Source organism: Syngnathus typhle, linkage group LG2, assembly GCF_033458585.1.
Source record: "Syngnathus typhle isolate RoL2023-S1 ecotype Sweden linkage group LG2, RoL_Styp_1.0, whole genome shotgun sequence".
In the NCBI taxonomy this organism is placed as follows: Eukaryota; Metazoa; Chordata; class Actinopteri; order Syngnathiformes; family Syngnathidae; genus Syngnathus; species Syngnathus typhle.
In genome coordinates, this window is record NC_083739.1 from 17,278,061 (window position 1) to 17,290,940 (window position 12,880).

The 12,880-nt window shown below is 41.9% G+C and overlaps 1 protein-coding gene across 1 annotated transcript in view; it reads left to right on the forward strand.

Moving 5' to 3' along the window:
- Positions 1–12,880, forward strand: part of prex1 (phosphatidylinositol-3,4,5-trisphosphate-dependent Rac exchange factor 1) — a 59,382-nt gene that overhangs the window by 44,699 nt on the left and 1,803 nt on the right. The window contains exons 21-38 of the mRNA XM_061267931.1: positions 333–477; positions 646–821; positions 965–1,126; positions 1,817–2,027; positions 3,105–3,372; positions 3,842–4,060; positions 5,927–6,015; positions 6,516–6,598; positions 7,169–7,259; positions 7,375–7,503; positions 7,621–7,662; positions 7,915–8,132; positions 8,464–8,566; positions 9,531–9,674; positions 10,802–10,916; positions 11,435–11,501; positions 12,424–12,599; positions 12,685–12,787. Coding sequence (XP_061123915.1) covers positions 333–477; positions 646–821; positions 965–1,126; positions 1,817–2,027; positions 3,105–3,372; positions 3,842–4,060; positions 5,927–6,015; positions 6,516–6,598; positions 7,169–7,259; positions 7,375–7,503; positions 7,621–7,662; positions 7,915–8,132; positions 8,464–8,566; positions 9,531–9,674; positions 10,802–10,916; positions 11,435–11,501; positions 12,424–12,599; positions 12,685–12,787 — 2,541 coding nt within the window. The remainder of the gene's footprint in view (positions 1–332; positions 478–645; positions 822–964; positions 1,127–1,816; positions 2,028–3,104; positions 3,373–3,841; positions 4,061–5,926; positions 6,016–6,515; positions 6,599–7,168; positions 7,260–7,374; positions 7,504–7,620; positions 7,663–7,914; positions 8,133–8,463; positions 8,567–9,530; positions 9,675–10,801; positions 10,917–11,434; positions 11,502–12,423; positions 12,600–12,684; positions 12,788–12,880) is intronic.

Genomic DNA, 12,880 nt, shown 5'->3' on the forward strand with positions numbered 1-12,880 from the left:
GGTCAGTCTTTATTATACTCAGCCAACATCCAATCTCTAACCCTCACGTCTGGGTAACAGGAAGTTAGTGGTGCCAAGCAGTTTTTCACAGAGCTTTGAACAAAGTGGGATGTGGAACTGTAGAGTTTTGCTTTCTTTTAGGCATTGCCGGCTACTGTTCTCTTTCCAAAGCCCCTTCGCTTATACACTGTCTCGCTTTAACTACTGGAATCCTGACTATAACTTCTGACACATTTGATCATTTATTATTACAATAGACAATAAGTTAGCAATTTATTGTTGCAAATTCTATTAACTGATGTAGCATTTAATATTCACCTCTGGATCCTCAGTGTCAGTGGTTGTATCGTGCTTTTGAGGATGTGGAAGATCTTCAAGGCCAGCCAGTTTCAGCTGACGAGGAAGAGAGTCCGTTCAAGCCTTACCCGATAGAAAATGGCTCTGACCACAGTGAGGAAAATGGCACCAACGGAACAGGTGACCGATAATGTGCACCCCGCCTCACTCTTTTTCTACATTGTTCTCGTTATTCTTTTTATAAATATACCCGGGGACGATTAAAATCCTATGACACTATGTTAGATGTGCTGATGCTTTGCTGAATGACACAGACTAGGTATTCATGTATTTTTCTATGGCCCCCAGATTACAGACTGGGAAACCTTTCTCTCTCTGACGACACACCGCTGATCAACTTGACTGTGGATAATGTCCACCTGGAGCATGGAGTCCTCTATGAATACGTCAGCACCGCTGGGATCAAGAGCCATGTTTTGGAGAAGATAATGGAGCCCAAAGGCTGCTTTAGCCTCACTGCTAAGGTGGTTATACTTTGCTGATGAATTAGTTTTAGGGATTTGCTAGGTTCCAGCTAGGCAGAATTTGTGTGTGTGCATGCGTGTGTGTGTGTCACATGTCACGTAGTATATTTCTTAAACGCTTTCTTGACTGTCTCTTCACGCAGATTCTTGAGGCATTCTCTAGTGAAGACAGGCAGTTTGTGAGTAACTGCAGCCAGCTCATCTCACAGAATGACAAAGTGGTCACCATGCCACAGTATGAGTTCAGGCAGATCTGTGATACCAAGCTGGAGAGTATCCGATGGCGCATCAACCGCTACCGGAAGGTATGGAAGCCTCTTGGTCTTGTTTTAGTAAACATAAACTCTTTCAGATCTTTGTGGAGACATTTTGGCCCACCCTTCCTTGCAGAATTGCATAAATGAGCTATTTATAGCATTCAATCACGTTCAAGGCCAGACTTTGACTAGGCCACTCCAAAATCCTTTTTTTAAGCCATTCAGAAGTTGAGTTGATGGTTTGTTTTGGATCGATGTCCTGCTGCAGAACCCAAGTGCGCTTTAGCTTGTGGTCACGAATTGATGACCGAAGATTCTGGCTGAGATTTTTTTTAGTAACGAACAGAATTCATGTTTCTCTGAATCACAGCAAGTCATCCAGCTCCTCTAGTTGCAAAGCAGCCCCAGAGTAATTTTGGTCAGTAGTTGTTTGCCTTGAAACTCTGCCCATTTTCTCCCATATTGTGGAGTCATTGCTAACGTTAATCGAGACAAGGAAAACTGCATACATTTTGAGATTTTGAAAATAAATACATTTTCTTAATACATTTTCATGGCACTGTATGTTGTGTATACTTCACTCCTGTTGTGGTACTTTATAAATACATTTTTATGGCACTGTACTAGTATGAAATGTTATAGGACTGATTGGCATTGCCCTTTTCTGCTACAGTAATAATCAAGAATCGTATGTACTTCATCAATTCTTAATTGTTGTTTCTCACGTTTTCTCCCAAGTTTTCTTTGGAACTGCGAAACATGGCCTGGCCCACCTTCAGGCAAGCTAACATTCGAGCCCACCCGCTGAGCTGCATGGACTTTGTTCCGACCAACTTCCAAGTAAACCAGATGCAGGTTTCCTACCCCAAAAGTGCTACCTCCGCTGGCAGGACTTTTAGTATACGCTTTGGACGGAAGAACTCTCTGTATGGTCTTGACCCGGATCAAGGTAGTACCATATTTATTGATAAATAATTGTACACTGTGTTTTCAGAACAATGCAATACTCTCATATTCCTTTGAATCCTTTGAGGTCAGTCTGTGACGGTATGAGTTGTAATAGCCGACCGACTTAACAGCAACTCAGCAATCACTCCGTCTAATTGACCTTTATGGCCATTTAAATCCCACAGAGCAGGGAATGGAATGCCATTAGTTTGCTACGGCAGTTCCCATAGTAAATTTGAAGAGCGCTTCGCCGTTTGGACCCCACTAGCCTTTGGCCACGTTCTTGCTACTGACCTGAAAATGAAAAGTGACTGGTGTCATTTGCCAACGCAGGAATGTGATGGCGCTACAGCAAAGGTCAAAGGGCAGAGCAAAACAGACTTTGCGTGTATATGGGGAAAAAAAAAGTCTTGGCACAATAATTCGACAAAGCAATGCAGGATTTATACAATTCGTCTTTGTTTGTAGTAGAGTCCCTTTTTGACTCTGAAATAGTCCAATAACTTCATCCACTCTCATGAGAAATGTAAATGCAGTGCAGCTGTCTAGACGACATCTCTTGCAGTTGCATCGTTCCTGTCAGGCCTTGCACTTCGTCAGACATCTGCCTTGCAGTTGCATTGAGCAGATGTTCTCTTTCATCTAAATAATGGAGCTTTTTAAAATAGCGTACTGGGCACTGCTTTATGTCAACGTTGCTAATAATACTCACTGTGGGTCCAAAGTGAGATTTCTCAGGTTACTGCAGCTTGTTTTATCTTTTAACTAAAGTAAACGTTTAATCCAACTCAGCTTGTCAGCCGCGGAAGTGCATCTCAATAAGCTCGTCCCTAAACGGAAAGTAGACAAAAGTGTTACTTCATAACATTCAAACATCTGTTGTAGATATCAATGTCAGACAGTCAAGTCTGTTTTTCACCCACCGCAGCCCAAGTGTTTTCTACTCTGCCCTCTGCAATTCTTGATTCCATGCTATACACATCTGCACTCTGTTATCGTGAATCGCCTCTCGATTGTATTTGAGTCTACCCAATTTCCAAGCTACTGCATTCTACTCTCCTCTTCTTTTTCTTTTCAGCCCAACTGAACCCAATGTCACACACCCAGCATTGTGTGACAAGCATGGGAGCTCCTTCTTGGAACTCTTCGGGCCTGGAAGGGGAGGACGGAGAGGAGTCTATGAATGGGGGCGAAGGTTTGACAGACAGCCGAGGTTACGGCGAAGGCGGCTTGAGCTTTTTGCTCAAGCAGGAGGACACAGAGACGCAGAACGCCTACCTTCACTTGTACAGCCGCCTGGACGTTGCTGTTAGAGAAATGAAGCAATACGTGGCTCAGATAGATGTGTAAGTTGGCATCGGTTGATTGTTCTCTTGTCTTTCGCTCAACAGGATATCATGACTTATCTTATCGAAACATTGGCCTAGACGTTTATGCGCGTCTCGCCTCCACAATGATATTTAGAAAACTCTGTGGAAAGAGTCGGGAGTTGTCAAGCCCACGTCATCATTTGGCCTTTTTTTTTTTGGGCTGTGCGCTTTGCTTTGTTTAAAGCCGAGTATTTAAAAAAGGAACATTCTTCAGGCCCAAAATGTTTATGGGCCAGGTCAGCGCATGAATAGAAGAGAGAAATACGTGCTTTGTGAGTCTGTACCGAGGAAGGGGTGTAACGTGCAACATCGAGTGGAATGTTTGATAGTGGGGAGTCTTTGTCTTGTGACATAATGCAGAGTACATGATTAGCACGCTAAAATGACTCTGTTCATCAGGTTCTTTTTCTTTACTGACTTTTGTTTATTTCTTTGATTTCTCTAGTCTGTTGTCATCCATCACCGAGCCCACACAGACCCAGACAGGTGGGGGAGAAGCTCCCGTCTATGAGACCGGGCAGCCCCCTTCTTTGGGCCCCTCTGAAGACAGCTGCGACCAGGACAAAGTGGAGCAAGGTGGCATCAAGAGGGTTTGCTTCAAGGTCAACGAGGAGGACCAGGAGGACTCGGGTCATGACACAATGAGCTACAGAGACTCCTACAGGTGACTGAATCATGTCCTGAGATTTACGTATAGCTTCTAATGCCAACTACACTTGAGATATCTTTACTCATTCTGCAAAGTTGATCTATTATTGGATAAACAAGTTCTTAGTGTTGTCAAGTGGAGACACAGGAAACCCTTGTCTCACACCTGGATTAAGCATGAGCAAGTGTTTAAACTGGTTTACTGACTTCACAAAGCTATAATGCAGCTCATTTCCCCCCTTTGGAGCCTGACAATTCAGTCCAGATGTTGGCATCTTAATTTAAGATTGCGGGGCTAAAAATGACTTCAAAATGTTTTGGTCTGATCCGGTTATGTGATTTGCTTATTGTGAGCTCACTCATGATGTGTGTGCAATGTGTGTGTGCCTCACTGAGGCCTGCCCTCCACCACCCACAAAGATGCACTTATTGGTTGTTGGTGCGGTGGGACGGTCTATAATAGAGCCAAGCGCTTGGGGTGCGGCCTTCTGGCCCGGTCTCTCATTAAGGCTCAGCCACAATGTGTGGAACTACCTCATCGCAATAGGATGTGATGGAAAATGTAGGCCAGGGCCAGGCTTTGTTTGTTTGCTCACGAGTCTGACAATAACTTCAAGATTACGGTAGGAGGATGCACTGGGGGATATATTTATTAATCATCAGTCTTGCGCAGTGCTGAGAGCTGTACTATTTGAAAAGAGAGAAACAAGATGAAACTGGTCTACGCTCACAGATGGGTAATAATAAATGTCACTGCAGTAATTGTATGCAAATATCATGACCGAGGAGCTTCTGTTGGAAACTGCAGTGGAATAGGCTGTAAATCTCTTGTGTGAATCCTAATTCCTCTGAGAAGAGGAGTAGTGAGTTTGAGGCACGTCGTTGATCCCTCGTTGCTTCTTGTTCTTTAATTAGTTGTTTTTTTGGGTCTCCTGGGTTTTGAATTGAACTGAAATGATGTACTGACATCATCACCTAGTGCGCTGGCATGTAATGTAATTACTAAAATACACAGCTGTCCAATATAGTCTTGACTTTAAATGACTTGCATCTCTATTTCTGTACATATGTTTAGTAAATGGTAAATAGTACTCATATAGTATTCTGTAACATTGTGAATAATTCATTCAATTATTATTTGGGATATCGTATGTCATAGGATATATCATATTATATTCATTGCAGCATTCACAAACACACTCATTAGATTAGCTGCATTGCTTGCTTGTATGAGTGCGCCAGTGACTGAAAAGCAAATAGTGAACCTGAGCCAAACCGGCGACAGATTGCCATGTTAACACTGTCCGCTTAATTGCTGCCATCCTGCCCAATCCCCGAGCAGACATGCACACATACACATGACAAAACACAAATGCTCGGGCAGGTGAAGACTGTCCATTGCTCTCCTACTGTGCTATTCAGGATGATGACAAAAGCAGTCTTGTCGTGTGGTTGCACGGTGGATTTACTGCTAGGCCATCCATCATTTGCTTGCACTCTGTGAATCATTTGCAACACCTCTGAGCCACTCAAGTACGCGCAATTAAAATTGCTGTATAATTTAAGCCTCGTAAATCGTAAGATCCTGCGAATCCTGTTGAATCATGTCAACATAGGCCTATAAATACCTCAAAAAGTACCAGGTCTGCACATTTACTGTATTCTAGTTTGACTTTGTTTTCCACATTTAAGTAATAATAGCGTACACTGCTACGCTTCTTCTGAAAGCTAACCCTATCACAGAAAAGACATTTACTATCAGAAACCTATTTGACAGCATAATTACAAATAAATCCTGGCAAACCTCCTCAGAGTGGAATGCCACCTTTAGCTATCTGTCGCATTTTAATTGTGTTGTTGTGTTTATGTGCTTTTTCATCAGTGAATGCAACAGTAACCGAGATTCCGTTCTGTCCTACACGAGTGTGAGGAGTAACAGCTCTTACCTGGGGAGTGATGAAATGGGATCAGGTAACAAAAAGTTGAAGAGAAAATGTAGTAAGGGGACAATTCTTGTTGTCGTTAGGTATTGGTCCAAAATGACACACTCTCCCTCTTTTTATCTGCTCTCGCACACTTTCAGTCCTTTCTTTTATTTATTTTTTTCTGCCGGGCATCTCGCCACATTGTAAAATAATCCCGCTCCAAAGCGAGAGCCGACGCAAGGAAAAATGCGTCACTGCAACTAACAAAACAAACATATCTGCACAAAAAATGGATGCAGTTTGTCGTTGCGCAAATGTAAAATACTAATAAAAATACTACTTATTTGTTTTATTTAATTATCAAAAGTATTCAAGTATGATGCTGAGGAGCTATAACATGCAGCCAATATCACACTTTAATTAATATTGAATAATTGAACAGGTCTATATGATGTCAAAGTCAAAGTCTCCTTTATTGTCAATTTCTTCACATGCCAAGACACACAAAGAAATCGAAATAACGTTCCCATGTGGTCTGCTTGCTAGGGGATGAGCTGCCTTGTGACATGAGGATCCCTTCAGACAAACAGGACAAGCTGCATGGCTGTCTTGAGCACCTTTTCAACCAGGTAGGTTCACTTTGGAATAAATGTGCTGCTTGTACAGTATGTGCTCAAGTGTACTTCTGTGCAGTACTCAAGTGATTCTCAATATTTGGCAGAAGTAACGCTGGTGGTACGTGGGATTTCTTGGGTGGAATAGAAATCTCTGACTACAAATAAAATGTACAAAATTGAAAATTTGAAATACTATCAAATATTAGAACAAAACTTGTAGCTAGTATGCATTTAGCCCGTTACTCTTTCAATTAAATACAGTAATTTTTTCTACTTTTCAAACATTGTACATTTTCAAGTATAATTCAGTTGTATTTAACTGTAGTAAATTAAATTTGCATTTTATTTTTAGGACCTGTTTATTTTTAAATAGATGATCATACTCGTGTACATTTGGCACGTTTCGACTGGGGCACTTATCCCAAATGGACAAATGCTCTTCCGTGTGACCGCTTGCACTTAGTAGGGACATGGGAGTGTTGCCTAACCAAAAAAAACCCTTCCGTTTTGAGTTAATACTACAAATGTGTTTGCATTCCTGTGCGAGCGCTTATTTGGAGTTTTTGTGTGTATTGCACGCAGGTTGACTCCATCAACTGTCTCCTTAAAGGGAGTGTCATGACCAAGGCTTGTGAAGAGACCAAACACTTTTACTCTGACCACAGCCAACCAGGTTCATATTTGTTTATGTGTGTATGTTCACATGTACGTGTGAGACTGTCTGAAATCATGTTCACAGCCACTGATACTGTACATACACTCACTTATGGCTGGCTTTATCTGGACAGAGTTTCGCCAGACAGAAGACTGGACGGTTCGTTGCCGTTATGTCATCCACAAAAATATCCAGGAGGACCCTTGGAACCTTCCCAGCTCTATTAAAACTCTGGTGGAGAACCTGCAGAAATTTGTCGATGGTTTGTTCACCCGCCGCTGCATTATATGACATATATAATATTAACAGCGTGTATAGTTTTGTATTGCGCATACTCACAATTATCACTACACATTCTTTTCCCGTCTTATTTTTTCAGATGGAAAGAACCAACTTCTCTTGGCCCTGCTTAAATGCACAGGTACTGCAACACATTTTTGTTATTAATGTGATGGACTATTAGAGTTTCTCATATTTTGACTGTCTCATGTATTACATATAATCTGACAGCGTGAATCAAACCACTGAATTATTATAGGCAGACTTTTGATTGCAACTCTAGTATTGAGTCTGTAATCTAGATTGCGCCGATGTATACTTCATATTGTGGCTGGTCTGTGTATGGTTGGAGGCAATTACCTTCATTTATTTTTTTATTTTTTTCCTTCACCAGACACAGCGCTGCAGCTCCGGCGCGATGTCATCTTTTGCCAAGCTGCCACGGCTGCCGTGTGCACACTGGCTGAGCAGCTACTGGCCGCATTACGATGCCGCTTCAACAACGCCGGCGAGTACCAGGAGGACAGCAAGGAAACTAGCCGCAAATGGCTGGAACAAATATCTGCCATTGGCGTACTGGTGCACTTGCAGTCTACGCTAGCGCCGCATGTGGTGAGGACAAGCAACACATTGATGCGACGGCTCTCATGCAGGGCTGTTCAAATCCGGTCCTCGAGGGCCACTATATCAGGATCATATTAGACTTCTGCAGAGTTTGATGAGTTGAATCAAATGTGTTGGAGGAAAATATCTAAAATGTGGGATAGTGGCCCTCGAGAACCGCATTTGGACACACTTACACTACATGATATGAACTAAGGCATTGGGCCACCTGGAAGGAATTGATTAAGAGGTTTGTTTGAATATTTTGGTGCATGTTTTGTATCAAAACTGTCTTGCTTTTGCGTTTTCTCTACCTGCCTCATCTCCACCCCGCCTGCAGAAAGAAGAGCGGACCATGCTAGAAGACACCAAGGCGGCTCTGTCTGACTTGGACAAAGTCACAGTGTTCTTCAAGCAACTGGAGGATGAATGTCTAGTTGCAAGTAAGCTACAAAGGCGTATTCAGTCAGTTCAGTCCAGCCCAGTCAAACCAGGCTGCTGGTGATGAGCAGCTGTTTGAGTCAACAGAATTGGAATAAAGTTCCATTATGTCTGGAAATGGTCACAAGAATTGCAAATTCTGCACCTTTCCATCTCTGTCTACATGATGTAAAAGTGTTGTTTTTTTTTTAAAATGTTTTATTGAAGTTGTATTACAGTGCAATTGAATGATAAGTAGTGGCAATGTTCCTTGGACATTATTGATCCAACAGCCCAGGATTATTGGCATTGTAAAGAGTGCTATCACCACATAGTGTCTGCCAGGTGCATCTCAGCCAATTTCACAGGCTTACAGCTTGAAGGCTTTTTAAGGAAAATGCTGACCCAAAAGGAAACTCTTTAAATGTCATCATTTCATTTTTTCCGAGTGGTGTGTCGTAATTGTAAAAATCCCATTACTGCTTTCACAGATGCCAACAGATATGTCGCGCCAGTGTTTACTGTAATAAAATTAGGAGAAGCATAGATGTGATTTATGGAGAAGAGGCAAACTATATTTTTCTTTTTATACTCCAGTGCAACTAATATCTTTTAGGTTCGCTCTTGTTTTTAAGTATTAAAACCATGCAAGTGCCAAGTAATATTTCTCTCGCTCTCTCGGTCTCTCGCTCTCTCGCTCTCTCGGTCTCTCGGTCTCTCGCTCTCTCGCTCTCTCGCTCTCTCGCTCTCTCGCTCTATCGCTCTCTCGCTCTCTCGCTCTCTCGCTCTCTCGCTCTCTCTCTCTCTCTCTCTCTCTCTCTCTCTCTCTCTCTCTCTCTCTCTCTCTCTCTCTAACAGCACTAAAAATCCTTCAATTTAAAAAAAAAAAAGGCAATCACTACTTTTACCCCATTGTATTTGCATGTTAATTGTCTCCCACATTCCAAATTTGGCTGTCTTGATAATGGCTCATTGTGTGTGTTGCAGACTCACCGGTGTGCTACCAGGTGGAGGGGAGCCGACAGGCCCTGAAGGTGACGCTCTACCTGGATAGCTGGCACTTCAATGAGCTGCCCAGTCGGCTGCAAAACGGCGGCAACCTCAAACTTCACACCATTCTCTTCACCAGAGGTATGCAGGAGCCAAAGGGCCAATCTGTTTTTGGAAACGGATTGCTCTGTATAACTGCTCACTCAAACAATGTCCCTTCTACATATACAGTATTGTCGTTCTGTGTAAGCAGTCTTAGTTATCAGCTGCCAAAGTGTACACATCTATCCAAACCGACGTTAAACAACACCTGACCAGACAGACGTAAAAAAATCATCCATAAGCATCTGAATCCTTTGTTAATTAAATAAATATCTCACAGTGTTGTTCAGGAAACCTCAGTGAAAAGACAAGCTTTAAATGTCAGACTTCATACATCACTGGGGGTCTCCGCTGCCCTCATTACACACTGAAGTGCTATTATTAATTGTCTGAAGCCATTTGCTTACCCACCTTTACTTTCTCCCTTCACAAGTGCTCCGTTCCAGCTCAATGTGAATACTTCACCTCATGCATCATGGAGCTAAGCGCCAAAAAGTCATTCATTTTCCACAGACAATGGCTAGTTGGAACACTTATCCAACCAAAGCACTCATATGCTGCTCATATGTTTGTTAAATGTGTGCAATATGAAGCTGTATATTGCCCTCTAGTGGAAGAAAATGTTTTCTACAGATGGAAAAGAAGAGTGTCTTGAGATTTGATTGACGGTAGTAACTCATGAAATAATTTTTAACCTTGTAATCTTAACTTTTAAACATAGACATTTTACAATTTGATAAAAAAAAAAAAAAAAAAAAAAAAAAACTATATGTTATCATGTGGATTGAGATGATTCATTACCAGAATTCAGAGTTGTACATTTTGGTTTGCATCATGGCTTTGTTGTAAAACAACATATCCATATTCAAGAGAGTGGATATCAAGTGTATGAATTGTATTTTTTATTCATCCACATATTATCAAAGGGGAAGTCGTGTTAAAAAGCTTCTTTACAATAAACGTTCTAAACACCCGGACGTGTCTAAGCAAAGTATTTGGATTGGCAAAAGTGTAAAGGCATAAAATGAATTAAAAGAAGTGATATATGTGATGGATGTATGCATGGGCAAAGGGTTTCAGATTTGTTTATGGAAGGGAGTTAAGACCACAAGTCTACTGCAAAGATAAACAGTGATGATCTGACTCTTGCTTGCCCTCTTCTGCAGCACTGGAGCGCCCAGAGGGTGTATCCCAGCAGGACTACATCACCATGGAGGAGTTCCAGCAGCGGACCAATGCTGTCTCCTTGGAGAAGGTCAAGGCCTACTACCGCAGACTCAGGTGCTCAGGATGCTCGCCGTTAAGATAATTCACTTTGGTGGTGTTGCTCCTGGGCTTCTCCTAAAGTTGTCTTAAACCCTTTTAGGATGTATAGATATATCTAAAAATGAAAAGAATATAGTGATTAATACTACACATGAATTTCCTTACATCACTAAATTGTGATACGTACGACTAAATACACCTTAAAATGATTCTGAAAGACTTTTGTCATCTGTTTGTCTTTGTGGAATGACTGCAGGTGGCTTTCCGATGTCATTTTATTAACCATGAGTCTTAAATTCCCTACTTCCCAGATGTCTGGAATGTTGCGTCAATAGAAATACACAGTGACTGATCGTTCATTCTTGATTGTTTACCTACATTAATAGAATTTGTCTGCTGCATCTTTGATCATTTTAGTGCAGGACTGTTGTGTTAATAATAATTCCATTATGATGTATTAAATAGACTAAAATTGTGTTCTTTTGAAAGAAAAATGTGAGAATTTGACACAAAAACCTTTTCTGTCACAATAGGGCCTTCTATTTGGAGAAGTCAAATCTCCCCACAGACTCAAACACCACAGCAATGAAGATTGATCAGGTAAATATTCCCTTATTCTCAGTATTCTGCATTTTTCCTTTTCTTTTGCTGCTTTCTAATATCAAGTGTTATGCTACTCCTGCAACTTAAGTTCAGCTGTATGCAATGTTGTGACTGAATATATAAATGCAAGCACAGATACTGGGCCTTGAAGTTAGAGATCTTCGACCGAGCATTGGCAAAGTAAGATGAACTGGTGTCTGTCCCGTTCGCTCACTGGAAAACCTCCATTAGCTTGTCAAGACATCTTCCATTAACTCCGACTAACATCAACACTTTAGCATCCCCTATCACTTCCATTTACTGTTTATCTCAGCACTGATTACATTTTAGAGCCCCAAACTGACGGTAGTGTGCATTTAGTTTCCTGCTACTATATTAAAGTATTCCAGTGCATAGTGCTGGGCTAGCTTGTAGCATCTTGTTCGAGAGATGCGATTGAATTCAAAGTGTCAAACTGGTCATTTTTTACAAATTACTCCGTAATCTTAAGTGTTGAAAATGGCTTGCTTTGGTTCAAGATGCAATGTTGAACAAACCTGCAGTTTTTTGGAATCACCTGAATACTGGGTTTTTTTGGGGGGGGAGTAAGGCGATTTCGCCCGACACCAGCGATATTTGACATATAAGGATGGTAAATGTACCCTGTAGAAAATAGAAACCAGATTTCAGTATAATGGAGTCGAGTTCTGTAGCAAATGCAAACCAAAACTACCACAATGAACCATAAGTTCTTGTGAAGAATCTTACATTTGATTGTGTACATGTCTTTAGAATCTTCTGGCACTTGACAATCTCAATCGTCGTCCACATACAAATTGGATCAATCAAGTCCTTCCAAATATGATTGGCATGGGCACAGTTCAGCCTACCTGGCTGCCTGTCAGCCTGCCAGGAGTTGACCCTTTCTTCCGTCCCGCAGCTACTGCGACCCCTCAACACGCTGGACGACCTTTGTCGACTGATGCAGTCCTACGTCAACGTGCGCCACGGTGCTCACGGCCACCCTTCGGGTGTCAGCGTACTGTGCGTGTCCTCCGAGCTGTGCAATCGCCTTGGAGCTTGTCACATCACCATGTGTGCCACGGGCATGCAGAGGTCAGTCTTGCTAATGCAGAACAGTGATGTCATTCCGTGAGGGAGAACTATGAACTCACATCTGATTTCTCTGTGCTCAATGCAGAAGCACTCTAAGTGTGACACTGGAACAGGCAATGATCCTTGCTAGGAACCACGGCCTCTTGCCGCGATGCATCATGCAGACCATGGACATCATGCGCAAACAGGTAACCCAGTGAGATATTGACATTGAAGGAAATACTTAACTTTTACAGCTGAAAATGACCAAATAAGTGAATATGGCTCTGAAATCTCATATT